At 38.0% G+C, this 18528-nt stretch overlaps 1 protein-coding gene across 1 annotated transcript in view; it reads left to right on the top strand.

The window, feature by feature from the left end:
• Positions 1 to 1809: 1809 nt before the first annotated feature.
• Positions 1810 to 18528, top strand: part of POLA1 (DNA polymerase alpha 1, catalytic subunit) — a 275468-nt gene continuing 258749 nt past the window's right edge. The window contains exons 1-7 of the mRNA XM_081327009.1: positions 1810 to 1863; positions 9571 to 9695; positions 10330 to 10426; positions 13225 to 13305; positions 16706 to 16818; positions 17043 to 17105; positions 17556 to 17651. Coding sequence (XP_081183135.1) covers positions 1821 to 1863; positions 9571 to 9695; positions 10330 to 10426; positions 13225 to 13305; positions 16706 to 16818; positions 17043 to 17105; positions 17556 to 17651 — 618 coding nt within the window. The 5' untranslated portion in view covers positions 1810 to 1820. The remainder of the gene's footprint in view (positions 1864 to 9570; positions 9696 to 10329; positions 10427 to 13224; positions 13306 to 16705; positions 16819 to 17042; positions 17106 to 17555; positions 17652 to 18528) is intronic.

Here is an 18528-nt window from a genome sequence, read left to right as displayed (position 1 = left end):
TTCTGTATTCCTACTAAATTGTATTCCTACTGTATTCCTACTGAACCACAAACCAGACATCCACATGTAGGTCTCTAGAATATTGTGCTAAATCCAGCCAGTGTCAGTTGTTTATGTCTTAATTTATTACACAAATTCAGAAAATTAAACTAGTTGAGCAAACTATTTTAGATACTTTATGCCAATATTCGTGTTGACTTTGATTGAAATGAGTTTGGAGTTCAAAATTAATGGCAATGCACATATCCTTCATAAGTCTAAGGACTGACTAGAAAGTCAAGATGGTTCTATAGCGTCAGTTTAGGCTGTATAATTAAATAGTGATCCGACTTGTGCATGTCAATTCTTTACCTTCATGTCTCATTATATAAGTGAAGCTAATTCAATAACAGAACTGAAATAACAATAGCAAATATATACAATAACCCTATAGCAAAGAGACTGATCAAGTGTGTATTAAACTCTATGTGATTTATTTTATACATTTGTACTAAATTCTTTGGAACAGCTTAAAGTATATAAAAACACAGTAAACCAAATTCAAACTAATGTAAAGATCAAATTTTGACAAATGACAGGAGAAAAAAAATGTAAATTTAAATTTCACATGCACATTTCAAATGATTAAAAGAGTGAAAGATCAGAGATATATTAGGATAGGCAATAATGTATTTACAAATTTCACTTTCCTTTTAACACTGAGATGTGAATTTAGCCCACGAGTGGGTGGGTAGGGGTAGAGTAATAAGGACACAATTTTATCATTTGCAATATTGCTTCTGAATAACATATTTAAATATGAAAAAGTGAAAAAAGGGAAAAAGAGTACTTTTCCCTGTAAGGTCAAAGAATCTGAAAGAATACAGTGAACCTTGTTCATAAAAATGGTGATAGTTCACAAAGATTATTAGGTGCAAATAAAAATACACACTATTTCCATAGCAAGGAAGATAAAGCAGGGATGGTTAAATTGATCATTTTATTCAAAGAGGACAATATATTTAAGTACTTTTTTCACTTGGACCTCACTTCTGAATTTTGTGCTTGTGATGAAAAAAAACACGAAATTTTGACTTTGGTTTTGTCGATTAGAAAGATTTACCATTATAGAAATGTGTAGTTATATACTAATGTGTAAAAGCAAAAAAGTTGAGGCTGGAGTGTTTTTATCCTGTACTGCGCTAAAAAGAGTCGAAAGTCAACACCTTTTTTTCCCCTTTTTTCCCTTGTATCTCACTTTTCCCCTCCCCCCTCTTTTTCCTTCCTAATTTCTTATTTCTATTTCTCTTTGCCTTTTTATATATTAAATAAATATTAAAAAAATGAATAACATATTTCAATTCAGAGCCCATGCCTGAAAATGAACGATTCGTACTTGTCAATTTCATTGATCCTGCCCCCTTTTATATAAACTCTTCTTCTATTGGCTTAGGGCAAGTCAGAAGCTTCATTCCTTTATTCCTCCTCCTCCTCCTCCTCCTCAGCCGTCCGTGTCACTATCCCAAGACATCTGGGATACAGGAAACCATATATAGAAAACGATAGTTTCCCGCAATATTCGCGCGCCCGCTTTCCTTTCTCCAGAAGGAGCCGGCTCGCCCACACTAGCTCGTCCTCTTCCCACCCTGAAGCGGAATAGGAAAAGCGGATATCGTCATCTGGCTTCTAATTGGCTGTTCGGCCAGCCGGGGCACTTGGGTTTCTTTTCTCGCGCCACTTTCAGGCGCTTTGGCGCGAGAGCGTGAAGTTGGGATTTGGTCTGGGAGGGATCGGCGAGACGCGCTTTTATTCCCCCCCCCCCCCGCACACCCGTCTTCACTATGGAGCTGAGCGAGCGTCTGCAGAACGACGATTGCCACGGAGGTTAGCGTGCCTCGGGATGTGGGATGAGGTGGTGGCGGAGGAGGAGAGACTCAGACTGGGTGACTGCTAGCAAAGGACCGAGAGATTGTTGGTAGACGTGAATGGGAGATTTAGGCGGGGGGTGGGCATAAGCTGAACCTCTGGGTTTGGAGGAGATGGATAAATTATATTCAAAACAAATATGGGACTAAAAAGTACCATTTAGCTTATGAGTAGATTTTAGTGGGATATTGTTATTGGTACGTTGTTTGTAGTTATGTTAAAAGAGAGTTAAAGCGCATTATAAATTTGGTTAATTGTATATTATGCATAATTTTTATTTAGAATATGATTATTGTAACTATAATCCTGTATTTAGCTCTGGGAAGTGGGGGGAAGTGGGTGGGTTTGGGGTGGGAGGGATTTGGGGATATATTGTAAAATTTTGTTTTTGTAAAACTTTTTAATAAAAAAAAGGAAATAAATATTTTGGCTTCTCAGAAAGAGGGTGCAACGTTGATTTTTTTTAAAAAATAGTATTTTTTTTAGGAATTTCTGTGCCATAAGCCCAGTTTTTAAAATTTCTCAAACCTTTTCAATGATGCTCCATGGTTAGTGCAGCTCCATGAATGTTTACTTGGGCCTACAGTAATTCTTACTGACGTCGGTGGTGCTTTACTCTCAAGGTTTAAAGCCTGAGAGCTCAAATCTTTGGGAATTACATAACACACCTGTGAAGTTTTAATGACTGTGATAAGGAAGTGGCTTTCCATTTTCCATTATTTCTTCTGACACATGTTTTTCAGCTCTAGCCTGTTATCTTGGTATTTCTTTGTCTCCCATCCAAATATTAACTAGTTCTCAGTCTGTCCTGCTTTTCAAGTCAAAATTAACTAAGCACTGTCATCTAGCTAGATACTTATTGTCAAGTAGTTGTCTTTAATTCTACTTTTCTTCTAATGGCTTTTTGACTGGATTTTTTCACTGAAGACTCAAATTTATCGTTTTTTATATGAGTGATAGTTTCTAAGGATCTTCAGATGCATTAAAACTATATTACTGCAGTTGTATATGGCTGAAATAACAAGTTTTCAAGACATACGTTTTTGAGATGAAACTAGATTATTGTTAAAGTTAGATCAGCCATCACAGGCATATTGTGAAAGAAGTATGGTAAGAAAATGTTGCAGCTAGTTTCTTTTAATCTTGGAAGCCCACAGGATTTCTTCCTTTTTCATTTAAAGAAAGAATTCATATTGAAAGCATTGTAATTTAGAGAAAAGGAATAGATAATGAGATTTTTATGAATTTGAGGAACTACTATGGCAAAAATGAGATAACACTATTCCTGGAATCAGCAGAAATGGATTTGAGATAATCTATTTTTTGTTAGATGTAAGGTGCCTTTATAGCATTCTTACAGATAGATGTCCTGTCTCTGCTTACTGTATATCTTCCAATGAAAGACAGACCACCATAAGTTTTCTACTCTACTGCTAATCAGCTCTCACTGTTTAAAGCCCTCCTATTAAGCAGAAATTTTGTTCTTTGCATCTCATATCCGTTGATTCTAGTTCTGCTTTCTCCGGCAATAGAGGACAACTTTGCTGTGTTCTAAAGGCAATTTTCCTAATATTTGAATGCTGTTATTCTTCCAAATTCAGTACATCCAGTTTTTTCACTGTTATTCAGAGGATTTGGTAACAACTTGGGTGTTGTCCTTGTTCTTCCATAGGTGTGCATTAGTTCAGGGCTTTTCAACCTTTTCACAGATTGTACCACTTTTAAGATATGGCAATATTTGAGTACCACGAGTCGCCTAGCAAAGTGTCAAAAACTTGATGACCAAAAAAAAGGGAAAAAAGTGATAGTAGTCCTCAACTTACAACAGTTCATTTAGTGACTGTTCAAAGTTACAAAAGCCCTGAAAAAAGTGACTTATGACCATTTTTCACACTTATGACCATTGCAGCATCCCCAGGGTCAATCTACATTTGGATGCTTGGTAACTGATTCATATTTATGATGGTCACAGTGTCCTAGGATCATGTGATCCTCTTTTGCAACCTTCTGACAAACAAAGTCAATGGAGAAACCAGATTCACTCCTCCTTTTATATCCTTTCTTTTCTCTCCCTTGTTTTATATCCTCTCTTCTCGTTCCTTCTTTTAAATCCTCTCTTCTCTTCCCTTTTATATTGTCTCCCCCTTTTATTTCCTCTCTTCCCTTCTTTTATATCTTCTCTTCCCTTTTATATCCTCTTCTCTTCCCTTTTTTAATATATTTTATTGATTTTTTACAATGACAATGTTTAGTGCTTAATTCCATATTCAATATATTAATAGTTTGTTTCCTTGATCTTCCCCTCTTCCTTATCAGCATTAGACAGATATAATTCTTAATATTTTCAATGCATACAAAGTTGGATGTAGACATTTTTTTGTATTTGTACAAGTAATGACATCCATATATAACATCTTTTCTGATTGACATATTTCAATTGTATTTGTAAAAATCATCATTAAATCACTATGCATCCTGTTTTCAGAATTCTTATTTATATTTAATTTCCCTTCAATATTCTGACTATTCTTATCAGTCAAATTTTTCTCAAAATTGATTACCTTTAAATACCTAGCAGTTCGAAAGCACGTAAAAATGCAAGTAGAAAAATAGGGACCACTGCGGTGGGAAGGTAACAGCGTTCCGTGCGCCTTTGGCGTCTAGTCATGCCGGCCACATGACCACGGAGACGTCCCCGGACAAGCGCTGGCTCTTCGGCTTTGAAACGGAGATGAGCACCGGCCCCTAGAGTCGGAAACAACTAGCATGCATGTGCGGGGGAACCTTTACCTTTACCTTAAATACTCAAACTTTTCATTTCCTTATACCATCCAAATATTTCCATATTTCATATATTATAAAGATACTGTACTACTTATATATCTTATAACATCCACACATATCTTTTCTGATCGGCATATGTTTCAATTATATTTGTAAAGTCATCTTGTTAAGTCACTATATGTCCTGTTTTTAAAGTTCTTATTTAAGCTTAAGTTTTCCCTCAGTATTCAAATAATTCTTCTCGGTCATACTTCTCTCAAAGTTAATTACCTTTAAATGTCCTAACTTTTCCATCACATACATCATCCCAATATTTTTACATTTCAAAATTATAAAAAATACTATACTAATGTCTCTTATCCCTCTTACTATAACTCCTTTATATCCAAAATTATCTATTCTTTTAACCATATTCAAACAAGTGTTTAATCATATAATACTCCATCTGGTAATTCGAATCGGGTCTCTTGAATCTAGCTGCCTTCTTTTGCCAAGTAGCTTTCCAAGTTAGCATATTCTGCTTGTTAGGGAATTCCTGTATTTTGGTAAATACTGTTGGGAGTGAGAAAGACAGGTTGTATATGATGTATGCTTTTTGTCTCCCGGACTCTAATAGTTCTCCTGGCAGCTCTATAATCCATTTTATTAAATCTTTTTTCTTATCCTCAAGTTTGTTTTGAAGTCCTGACAGATAAGATATCGTTTCCATTTTCATTGTTGTGGCAAAATTTTGTAGATTTTTTTCTGTTTGTATTAAGTTTTAGTTCTCTTCACTTGTAGCTTCCCTGTTTAAGTCTAGTTTGTGTTCTGTTATCTGGTTTGTTTGTTCATTCTTTACTGTCATTTTCTGATGGTTTTTTATTTGCGATTTTAAATTGAAGATGTGCTCATTTATGTCGTCAAAGTGGTTTTTAATCTTATCATGGTTTGAAACCATTGTCATTTGAATCTGTTGTAGTATTGCATACATTTCCTCTTGGAACATATGTATCTCATCTTGGAGTGTTGCTTCTGCAGATCTCTGATGTTCCAGGCTAGGTCCTTCAGAAGGGAATATTAGGTGTAGTTTCCTGTCACTTTTAGATTTTGTCTCCTCCCTCCAGGTAGTCTTTCACCGGTGCCATAGTCTCTGTGTTTAAGTTTATCAAACCAGCCAATCTTAAAATCCAAACAGTCAAATCTCATGTAGTTCTTATCTTTATATATTTTTATTTATTTATTTATTTTAATTCCATTTATATCCCGCCCTTCTCCGAAGACTCAGGGCGGCTTACAAACTTAGCAGTAGCCTTCATTCTATGTATATGCCTGCTTATTAGGGCTTTCACACACACCCCAAGCGGCATTATTACAAAGTCAGCTTAATTGCCCCCAACAATCTGGGTCCTCATTTTACCTACCTCGGAAGGATGGAAGGCTGAGTCAACCTTGAGCCTGGTGGGATGCGAACCTGCACTAATTGCAGGCAGCTGGTGTTACTTAAGGAGGCATTAGCCCACTGCTCCACCAAGGCTCTTATGGTTTTTGTAATCCAATGCGTTTCCAATTATCAAGGCATCAGTGAAAACTGTTTTATAACAATTCTTCTGTTGAAGGGTCTTTGAATTATCAACCAGTCAGAATTGCAGCAAGATGTTTTGCCACCTTAAAGCCTTCCAGTAAATTCCCCCCTAGAAGATTAGCCAAGAGTCAGTTTTCTCTGCAAACAATTATTGAGATTAGGCAACAGTTAAAGGTTTTTTTTGCAGACACTTCTTAAGCTTATGGGTGGCCCAGTATGTTTTCTTCCTTTGTTCCCAACAATTTTCTATTTAGCTGAGGGTTATTAAAGTTCAAGGGAACAGATTATTCTTTATTTCTGGGCATCTTGCCAATTTCTGAGTCAGTGTTGTACTATTGTTGTATGCTCTAGTTCTCCACTAGATGTCAGTAGTCATTTGTTTTCCAACTTTTTCAAACAAAGAATTCTTTTTCTTTTTTCTTTTAATTTCATCAAGACTCTTTAGGATATAAAATCTTAACCGTTTTCTTAATTTTCAGAGTTATCCAGACTATAGTAATATTAATTTCATTTCAGTATATTTCTTTCACCCTTGGAAGTTAATTTGCCGCTTCTGTCTATGAAGGGGTGGGGATGTGATCCCCTCCCTTCACTTTTGGAGGATTTCTTGCTTTGGAGATCTTTTCCAAGGGATCAGTTACAAAATAGAAGAGAGAAGATCGATACTCTCACCCAGTTCCAAGCACGCTGTTCACCGTTGTTCTGGTTTGTGCTCTTGGACTTTGGCTTCTGGCAGCTTGGGCTAGAGACGCTGGTGTGCAGCTAGCCTTTCTCTTGTCGGGTTAGAGGGCTTCCCCAGGATCAAACTGATCGATCGCCATCGTTCCGTGATCATCGGGGTGCCCCTCTTTCTTCATCACCTCTCTAGGGCGACATAAGAGCCATTTAGGGTCCCCTGGCATGGCAAAACCAGTTGTGGGGTGTGGAGCCCTGCAGTCCCTCGGCCGCATTGCTGCGAGGCGGAACCAGAAGTCCCTCTTCTCTTCCTTTCTTTTATATCCTCTTCCCTTCTTTTATATGCTCTCTTCCCTTCTTTTATATCCTTTCTTCTCTCCCCTCCTCCTTTTCTGTTCTGTGCACTTCCAGCTGATTCCTCTCAAGGCTGCGCTTCTCCGTCTCTCTTTTGCAGTCCTCTTCTCTTTACCCGTTCTTTTTTTTTCTCCCCCTCTCCTGCCAAAACCTCCTTTTATAGCCTCTCCTCTCCCCCTACTCCTTTTCTCTTCCGGCTGCGCTGGAAGCTCTGATCCTGGGGCTTCTGTCTCACTCCCATAGCCGTGCAGAAGCGCGCACCAATCCTGGGCTTCTGCCCAACCCCCATAGCCCTGCAGAAGTGCCGATCAGCTGTGGCTGCGTGCACCGATCCTGGGCTTCTGCCCAGCCCCCATAGCCCTGCAGAAATGCCGATCAGCTGTAGCTATGTGTGCTGATCCTGGGCTTCTGCCCAGCCCTCATAGCCCTGCAGAAGTGTGTGCCGATCCTGGGGCTTCTGCCCAGCCCCCATAGCCCTGCAGAAGCGCCAATCAGCTGTAGCTGTGCACGCCGATCCTGGGGCTTCTGATGAGCCCCGACAGTCCTGCAGCTTCAGCTGTCTCTCCCTCAGGGTTGTGCGATGTTGCTGCCGCTTCAGCTCATTCCCCTCCCCTGCTACACTTGTCTAGGACAGTGGTGTACCACCTGCCAGGTGCCAAAGTACCACAGATGGTACGCATACCACCGGTTGAAAAGCCTGCTTTAGTTGAACAATGATAAACAATGTGTAGGACTAAATTTATTTATTTATTTATTTTTATTACATTTATATCCCGCCCTTCTCCGAAGACTCAGGGCGGCTTACAAGCTTAGCAGTAGCCTTCATTCTATGTATATGCCTGCTTATTAGGGCTTTCACACACCCCCAAGCGGCATTATTACAAAGTCAGCTTAATTGCCCCCAACAAATGCTGTACTCCCAAGTGTGACCTGAGCAGGACATACTTCTCAGCAAGACTGTGTTAAGAAATTACAAGATTGAATATATAGCTATAGAGTATTGCAGTGCCAAAATGGCTTTGTCTCTTTAACATATTTTATAAGCATTCTATCTACCCCTTATCTGTATCACTAAGAAAACAACGAGCAGGTCAGGGAAGTTTCTCTTTCCTCTTTCTACATAAAAGTTGAGAATAATAGCCAAACTCCAACCCTGTCCTATAGAAATCTGCAGCTAGCCATAATGATAAAAATATGATATGCATAGTGATATCACAATGCAAACTTTGTCTTTCATTTTTGTTGGTCACAAGTTTGTATATCATGGAATAGAACAGTGACATTATGACAGACATTCATCATTTGTCCACCTAAATATACCTATGACCTGTCTCACTCTGCAAATGTCCCCTGGCTGCTCAAGGATTTCTTTAAGATGGCTAGAGCTCCTTGAAAAAGCTTGAGGGTGGGTGAAGACCCATGCCCTTGGGAATAAAGATACTTACACCCACAAGTATTGAGCTATCTTCTGTCATCCATATTAGTAGACTGTAATATATCTCACATTTTATGTTTACAGGTGTGTGTGTGTGTGTGTGTGTAAAGGATTTGGACTGACTTGCTCTTAATCTTCCTCATTAGCTCCCTTTTTATGTTAAGTATATTTATCTTTGCATTCTTATTACGTAATGTTCGGGTCTCAGGTGCTATTAGTATCATTCACCATTGTCTGAAATTTTGGGGTATTTTATTTGTGGGTTCCATGCACAAAGCTAACTCTTCATATTAGTTCCAAGGATTGTTCTCTGTGCTGTTCCTCTGAAAGGGAAGCTAAATGAACTAGTACGATACTGTGTGGTAGTGTCTGTATGGAGGCATAAACCAATATATCCTATTTTAGCTCTTAAATCTTCTTTAGGCTTGTAGAAAAAGAATTCTGAAAAAGGCAAAAAGTAGTGACAATACATTTAATTACATAATATATTCAATAAAAGTTGACACTAAAGATTTATTAATACATTGAAACACTGAAATACTTCCTTTTACAGAGCATTTCCTTTTTAAATTTAAGATTTGGTATTTAGTTTTATTGTATGCAGTAGCAGTCTCTGATACATTTTTATTTGGTTTTTCTATAAGGTAAGAAAGTATATAATTCAAACAAAGTTACACATGTTAACGCACAGCATTTTGTTTATTTCTTTTAATGGGTAGAATTCTAATCAACAGATCTTTTATCTTTCATTGACATCGATATTTATTATCATCAAAGTTTTCACTTTTGTGTGTCTGTTAGATAGTTATATTCCCACATGCTGTTCTTAATGTTATCAATTATTCTGTTTTTTCAGAAATAACAAATACTGCAAATCTTGCATCTTCACGTTTACGTCGTGAGAAAAAATTTAAAAAAGGAAGGCAAGAAGCTCTGGAACGTCTGAAGAAGGCAAAGGCTGGTGAGAAAATAAAATATGAGGTAACTAAAAAGTTGTTCTAATTTCAGTTTTCTTTCTTGTTAACCAGCGTGTCACTTCCATATTGTTTTGTGAGTGAATCTGTGTGCATGTGCCCATATACATTTTTTATCAGAATTTATCTACATTTATTAACTCAGTTTTAGGATGGATCATAGCACCCATCCCCCCTGTAACTGTGACCATGCTACCTTGAATGTTGAGACTCATAAGTGAAGAATGCTATGTAGGAGAAAGAAGCTACTACTAAGTGTATGTCTCTTATTTGTATGTATATATTTAAATTTATGAAAATATGAAGATGCCCTGTAAGCATCAAGTTGACTCCTGGTGATTGCATCTACATGTTTTTCGTGGCAGTGTTACTGAAACAATTAGCTGTTGATTTTTTTGGCTATTTTTTCAATTTATTAGTTTGGATAATAAACATGTAACCTGAAAATGGTTCGATATCCAAATACTAACCATGTTGACTCTACTTAGCTTCTGAGATCAACTAAGTTTAGGAAGTTGCTACAGCCGGGTTAGGCATATCTATTTAAATAAATATCCCAATATTGTCAGAATATCAGAATCTTATTTTCTATTTGTTGTTTTTTTTAAAAAAAAGTTATAGTAATTATTTTCTTTTTGTAGGTTGAGGAATTTGCAGGTGTTTATGATGAAATTGATGAAGAACAATATTCTAAGATTGTCAGAGAACGCCAGGATGATGACTGGATTGTGGATGATGGTTTGTAAAATTGATTTTTTTATCTTCAGGCTGATACTAAAACTATTTTTCCATTCATTTTCTGGCAATGAATGGAAACAAACAAACAAACAAACATTGTTATTTTTTAAAATAATCATGTTTTATAAAATTTGCCTCAATCTCTTGTGTGTATCTAAAGGAAAACTAATAAATATCAATCAGTGGCACTAACTGAGCTGTTCTGGCAATTGATTCAACTTGATTTGTATAAATAACAATATTGCCCGATTCTGTTATTGTGGTTATTGTTCATATACTTCAACTGTAATATTAGGAACAAAGGTAGAATTCTCTTAAAACAGGCATAGTAAGAGAGCAATTGGTTTAGCCCCTTGTCATTAGAATTTTTTGTAGAAGTCTAGAATAAATGAATATGTCTTAAAATAATAATAGAGGAAAACTGAAACTATAGGTCAGGGGTGTCAAACTCAATTTCATTGAGGGCCGCATCAGCATTGTGGTTGCCCTCAGGGGGACCGGGGGTGTGTGGCCAGGGTGTGCGTGGCCTATTGGGTGGGCATGGGTTGAGTGCGTGTGGTCTACTGGGTAGGCATGGCCAGCTCTACATCATTCACATCAAGGGTACCTATGGGCAGAAGGAGATGGGACCGGGGCAAGTGCCAAGGCATGGTCCACTGGAGGAGCTTCACTGTTCCTCTCAGGCCAGGGGGGGGCTGCACTGTGGCACAGAGGTCAAATGCCCAGCCCAGCCCTCAAGCATCCGTGGCGCTAAGCCCATCCCCACTTCCCCAAGGGGGCACCCAGCTGCACTTACCTCCTCAAGGCTGCTGCGCTTGCTCTCCTTAGCCAGTTTGCTCATGATGGGTACGAGGGCAAAGTCAAGACAGAGGCCCACTCCATCTCCATGTGAGGAGACCTAGCTTTGTATCCAAAGCTTCCTTAGCAATAGGATGGGAGACACCCCCCCGCCAGGATAGGCCAGGAGGAGGAGGCAAGGGGATGGTGAAAGGGCAGCAGGGAAGGACTAAGGCAGGACTTCCCTCAGACCTCCCTCTCCTTCCTTCCTTCCTTCCTTCCTTCCTTCCTTCCTTCCTTCCTTCCTTCCTTCCTTCCTTCCTTCCTTCCTTCCTTCCTAAGAATGGTGGGAAAATATTTGAAATGAGGGAGGAAGAAAAACAGGCAAGAAATGCAGCTGAGGAAGTGTCATCCTTCATGAGGAATGGAGAAATGCACCATTGCCTGGAAGTGGCCAGCAAATGGCCCTCGCCTACTTCACATATCCGGCTTGGTGGGCTGTGGGGAAGGGGATGCCATGAGCAGCATGAGAGTTGATGTTACCTGCGCAATGTTGCCCAGCCCCCAGCCTCCCCGGTTTTGGCAGGCAGCAGTGTGTTCTCACAGTGCCGAGAGGCTGAGCCGGGTGGCACAAATCTGAAGAGAAGCGCAATGCTGCCTAGCCCCTAGCCTGCCTGAAGTAGGCAGGGCTGTGTGCTGGCCACTTCCAGGCGATGGTGTATTTCTTCATTCCTCACAAATGGTGATACCTCCCAAGCGCGCGCCCTGGGGGCAGGGCTGACGCGGCAGGGGCTGGTCCCTTGCTGTTTCCAGAGAGCCTTGTGGAGCTAAGACTGAATGCGTTTCAGCATAGATGGCCACCACAAAATTGTACATTGGCTCCCGGCCGGCCAGGGCCAAGGCAGCGGGGGCCGTTCCCTCACTGTTTCCAGGATTAGTTCGCGGGCCACATGAAACCACTTCGTGGGCTGGATCCGGCCCCCGGGCCTTGTGTTTGACATGTCTGCTATAGGTAGTTCATTTAACAACCATTTGAAGTTACAACTGTGCTGGAAAAAAGTGACTTACATCAGTCCTCACACTTATACTGTAACTGTTGCAGCATTTCCACAGTCATGTGATCAAAATTCAAGTGCTAGCAATTAATCTGTATTTATGATGGTTGCAGCATCCGGGATCACATGATCACTATTTGCGATCTTCTCAGTGGGCTTCCAACAAACAAAGTCATTGGGAGAAGCTGTTTTCATGTAATGGCCATCTGATTTGCTTAATGACCACATTAAGCAATTGTCCCAATTGTGATAATCGAGGACTATCTGTATATAAAACTGATTTGAATAAAGAAATTGCTAAGATGTAAATGTAAATTGGCAGGAGTAAGATAATCAGTTTCTCCTGACTATTTGGCTTGATTTTTATAGCTGGTTGTGCTGCTGTAGCTAAAAATGGTGATATGGTTGGTTTGCTAAGTTATCATCTACCAAGTCATTTGTGAAGATATATCTACATTTTAAGATGGTTAACAGAAAGGAAATCATTTTTTCTAGTATTATGTACTGTGCAAGGTCAAGAATATGAGAAATGTCAAGAAATAGAAATGACAAGTTGGTTTTTATTTGTGAGAGTGAGCCAATAGATTATAAAGATGTATTTGTATCTTTGTATTTTTATAGGAGTTTAGCATTTTCTAATAGTATATATTATTTCCTTTTTAATTTTACCTTTAGAACAAGCCTTTTAGATAGGCTGAGGATAGTGATTAGTGAAAGATAACCTAAGGAATTGGAACATGGATCTCCCTGGAATTGTTCCAACAATCTAACCACTATCACAGCCAGTCTGCCCAATAGTTATGGAAAATTGTAGTTCAGCGTCATTTGAAAAACTACAGGGTTGTTATTGTACTACTGTAAAATGATGGAAAAATCAAGTGAACCTGCATTAATTTGCCTTACTAAGAACAACTTTTAATGCAAACTATAGCAACTCGGTTGTAAAGGGTGTCATTTTTTTCTTAGATGGGGTTGGTTATGTAGAAGATGGCAGGGAGATTTTTGATGAAGACTTAGAAGATAATGCTCTTAATGCTGACAAGAAACGTGAGTACATTTTTTTCAGCAACTTTCTCCAATATATGCTGATAGGAATATATTAAGTATTGGGTAACTGCCTTAAGTAACTTAGCCATTTTGTTGGAAAAAATGCTTAAGAAAATAATAGTCCATCTTTGGATGCTCTTGAAGAAAACCAATTTTCTAGAACTTTCTGTCTAGATTCGGAAGTAGCATGTTGGTTTATGTATTTCTATATTCTATGTTCTATGTATTTCTATATTCTTGCTTATTTTCTCTGTACTTTTTGATATTTGACTGATTGCCCCTCTAAGCTGGAACTGGAGCACATTATTTTAATTCTACTTGCAAGACTGATAGCAACAGGAAGCCCTGAATATCTAGTCATTATGAAGTATTGTTTTGTCTTCAATACTATTATCTGCATGAAATTGCTGAGATAAGGAATTCAGAACGTGACTTATTTCATGTCAATATTACATTTGAACTGGGAGAGGCTGTGCATCTCTTAGCCTAGGTTAACGTGTTGGGCTTGACAGCAGTATGATGGCTCTGAACAATGGGAAGATGGAACCTTATCAGTGAGTAGTGCCCATTCCTAGGAAATGGGGCATGTTTATATGATGTGATTATATTGCCTGTAAATAAATGGGAGAGAGCCAGTTTAGTTAAGGCATTAAGCTAGAAACAGGAGACCATGAGTTCTAGTCCTGCATTAGGTATGAAGTCATCTGAGTGACTTTAGGCCAGTCACACACACACACAGCTCTGGGAAGCAGCCAGTGGCAAATCATTTTTGAAAAATTGTACTAAGAAAACTGCAGGACTTGTCCAGACAGTTGCTAGGAATTAAAAACTGACTTGAAGTCACCAAATAACAAACCCCCAAAACCCCCAAACCCAGGTGAATTTTTTAATGTACTGATAAAGCCATCTTGTCATTGGGGACCTAGATGACCGGTGATAAGAAATGCCATTTACCATATAAATGGTACATGTTTCCAGACAATACCATAATCATGAAACATGCATTTGGTAATCTCAGTTACAGCAATAGGTGCTTTGTGGAACTGCTTTTATGGAAATCTACTTACCGCAAAAATGAAGTTGCAAAGTTGCTATTCACATTGTTGGTGAGACAATTGTACTGGTTGGTAATTTAGTACATTAATATATATACATTATACCAGTGATGGTGAACCTTTTAGAGACCGAGTGCCCAAACTGCAACCCAAAACCCACTTATGTATCGTCGGGTGCCGGGTGGGTGTGGCCCATTGGGTGGGTGTGTTCCATTGGGTGGGCGTGGCTGCGGTGGTAACAGCAGACGGTGTGACTAAAACTTCAGTCAATCAATTCCAACTATGCAAGATCTTTTTTTTCCCCCGTGAGAAGTTGAAATTGATTGATTGAACCTTTTTTTGTTTTTTGCACATGGGGGAGGCCTAAAGTGAAAAGGTTTTATAAAACCCAGCTGAAGGCCTAGGACTGGGGCGACGGCGCGCGTGCCCACAGAAAGGGCTCTGTGTGCCACCTGTGGCACCCGTGCCCTAGGTTTGCCACCACAGCATTATACTATTACCTTTTGAGGTGCAGAAGGCATAAGAAACAGAAAGCCAAATAAAGCACAAATTAATCCCTTCTTTTACCATGCACCTTTCTTGAGTTATCAAATTCCACTTCATTCAGTTTGTTTTTACATTTTACTTGATATACCCAGTTTTTTATACATAACTTGGAATTCCTCAGCCCTTGATTTTTGCTACATTGGTCACTGTGATTGATCAAGACTGAGACAATGTAATAGTCACATGAATAAATTTTCAGATCCATATTTGTTGCATCATAGAATCTAACGTATCTGAAAATTATTTGCATATTGAATAAAGAACATAGCTTTAATCTTCTACAAAAGGTACGCTTATATCTCTAATTAATATTGTTCTAATGTTACCAGTAGCACTACATATTTGTCATATTGACAAAAAATGCTGATGTAAGTTTTAATTTGCATAAAATATATATTTTAGCTGTTACCTTCCCACCGTAGTGGTCCCTATTTTTCTACTTGCATTTTTACGTGCTTTTGAACTGCTAGGTTGGCAGAAGCTGGGACGAGTAACAGGCGCTCACTCTGTAACAGCGTTCCATGCGCCTTTGGCGTCTAGTCATGCCGGCCATATGACCACGGAGACGTCCTCGGACAAGCGCTGGCTCTTCGGCTTTGAAACAGAGATGAGCACCGGCCCCTAGAGTCGGAAATGACTAGCACGCATGTGCGGGGGAACCTTTACCTTTTTACTATATATTTTAGAATTGTATATTCTCTCAAATTTTGCTGCTTTATTTATTTATTAAAATGTTTATAAAGCTGCCCATCTTACAACCAACTCTGGGTGGAACCCAATCAATTATTTTTTGTTTTCTGAAATTAAGGTCATTAAACAACTAAAGATACATTACATAGCTTTGCCTTACTCCATGTTCACTGTTGAACTATACAGTAGGCATTTAACTATTTTCACTCTTCTTTAGTTCTACCATATAATGCTCTTATGTATGCAATACACAGATTTACAACAGTTAGCCACTCCATAAGCAAACTACATCCATATTTTATTTAACATCATCTAAATATGTAGCCATACTATTCTGCAGCACTTTTATAGCTTTCATTACATCATCATTCTGTTGTATAGTAAGGTAATGCTGTTATTCCGATTCAAATATCTGGAATGTTTCTTCCTAGATTCCTGTGTTTTGGTTTCATCCAATATAATTTCATTACCTTTTATTTCTATCTACTCTGGCGGAATAATTGTTTAGCTTTTTTTACCCACTTCCAAAACATCTTATTTATTTCCTTCAAAACTGTTCTGCATTTTCCTCTAATTCTATTCGATTACATATTTTGCAACTCGTTTTTCTCTTTGTGCCCATTAACACAGCAGTTATTCTCTTGTATGCATTTTTGTCCTCACCCACAGTCACTTTCACATTATTCTATCAAGCATTTTGGTGAGGGACGGTTAGTTTGTGAGGTGCTGAAAATTCTTTCTCATGATTTGGCCTTGGAACAATGAATCCTTAGAACAATGCCTTGCTGTTCTGCCTGTCAGAAAGAACATAATGGCAGATTGTTCCTTTTCCATTCCCATTCCCTTTACCTTCTGTTCAATGTCAGTTAGATAGCAAAAAAGGTACAAGGCACAGATTTTGTTGTTCAGTATTTATACAGTGGTGACAAAAACATAAGTGCGGTATAAGTGCTTAATAGTAACCAATAGAATGGAAGATAAGAGAAGCCTCAGTCCTTATTTGCAACACTACACTATGATTTAATATTGCACTCAAGATTGGCTTTAGATTTTTTTTAATGGTGCCTGAGGAATAGATTTTTATGTTTTAATTTTTTTATTATTATCAGGAAGAAAAGACACAGCTTCCACGTATGACAAAAACAAATTGAAGACTCTGGTATCAAAACCAAACACTATTAAATCCATGTTCATGGCTAATACTGGCAAGAAAAATGCTGATGTAAGTTTGAATTTCCATAAAATATATATTTTAGAATTGTATATTCTTTTCTCATGTTTTTCCTGTTTTATTTAAAACGTTTATAAAGTCACCCATTTTACAATCAACTCCCTATCAATTATTTCCTGTTTCCTGAAACTTAAGGTCAAATATATCATTGCTTACCTTGCATGGATTTGGAAAATCTTCAAAAGTTTATGGAAAATCTATATTTTCTTTTGCAGAAAGTAGTTGATCTCTCTAAAGATGATTTGCTAGGAGACATTTTGCAAGATCTGAATGCTAAGGTAGGAAATGTATGTTGTATGTATTTGTAGGGTAGAGGTTATAAACAGGGAATATTGTTTTGCAACTGCACAACTATTTCTTGAGATACTTTGAAGAAAAATATAAATTTGATAATTGAGTTGCTAAAATTCTATTTAATTACAAGTCAGGTATGCTCATATATGATTTATTTTTATGCAGCTGTAAAAAAATGCCTAGTAGAAAGTGGATTTGCCTGCTGCAGACTGTAAAAAGGGAGCTTAAGTTAATAAAAAGGTGGTTTTTAGAAGATTGCATTTAGTCATTACTTTGCAACCATTTCTGTCTCTGAAGCTTTGTGCAAAGGTAGGGGGATGAGGAGAAGAAGGGAGGATGACATTTCTGAGAGTAAAAAACAGTGTAGAAGAGATAAGAATTTCTTTATTTTGGAAACTGTATTAAAGCAGTATCAACATCTGCGTTCTCTATAGCCTGCTCATATAGTACCACCAGTTCCAGTGCTTAAAAAAAGGAGAATTCTTGGAATGCCGTTAAATCCTTTTTCTGTGCCATCTGAAGATTCAAAGGTAAATGCTCTTAAACGGGAAGTGTTGCTTTCTAGCTTTCTAGATTTTTGATGTTGTTTGTTGTTCTAACAGGTGAAAAATAATACTGGTGTATTTAGTCATCAAATTAGAAAAAAATGTACCTATGGGTGCCAATACTATTTTGTTTTGCCCTCTGAATTAAATAGGCTTGCTATTGTAGGGGGCATTTATTTCCCTGAAATTTGTGTTAAACCAGAAACCAATGCATATTTCTGTGGAACCACAGATTGTTTATAGTATTGCAATTCCAGAGTTCGCCAGAATGCAAAATTCAGAGGGGTAGGAATGCAGCCTCTATATACAGTTAAATAAATTAGAATATACTGTACATGTGATTCAATAAAAGAAGATAATCACTTGGATATAGCAGGATTTTATCTATTAGTGAGGTCAAATGTGAGGTGGATTCTGTGAAGTAATGGGGATGAACTATAGATGCATGGTTCACTTGAACAAAAAAGGCATTTTGTGAACACTGTTGCTTTGTAGAAGGTTATTGTTAAGAGCTATCTTAAATCATCCTTGGTTTCTAGAATCTGAGATTGTCTCTTAGTAAGTTCTCTTCAGTTTATTAACATTCCTTGGCCCTTGGAATATTTTATACCTGAGTAGGAAAAAAAATTATGTTTCTTTATATCTCTCACAAGATAATTAGGTTTTTATTTCATTGATTGTAAACAGCACCATATTTCTCCTACACAATTTCAACTTACATGTGAAAATGTAAAGAAAATCATATCGTTTGAAAAGCCTTGCTCATTTCTAGCACTTGTGAAATTAGAGCAGGTGACAGGTCTTTTTCTGAAAATGCTGAGGTGCTTAATGTTGTCATAACTTTCAAATGTTCAGTCTTCAA

Source organism: Vipera berus (genome assembly GCF_964194415.1).
Source record: "Vipera berus genome assembly, chromosome: 4".
NCBI classification, from domain to species: Eukaryota; Metazoa; Chordata; class Lepidosauria; order Squamata; family Viperidae; genus Vipera; species Vipera berus.
This window is presented reverse-complemented; position numbering and strand designations above follow the sequence as displayed.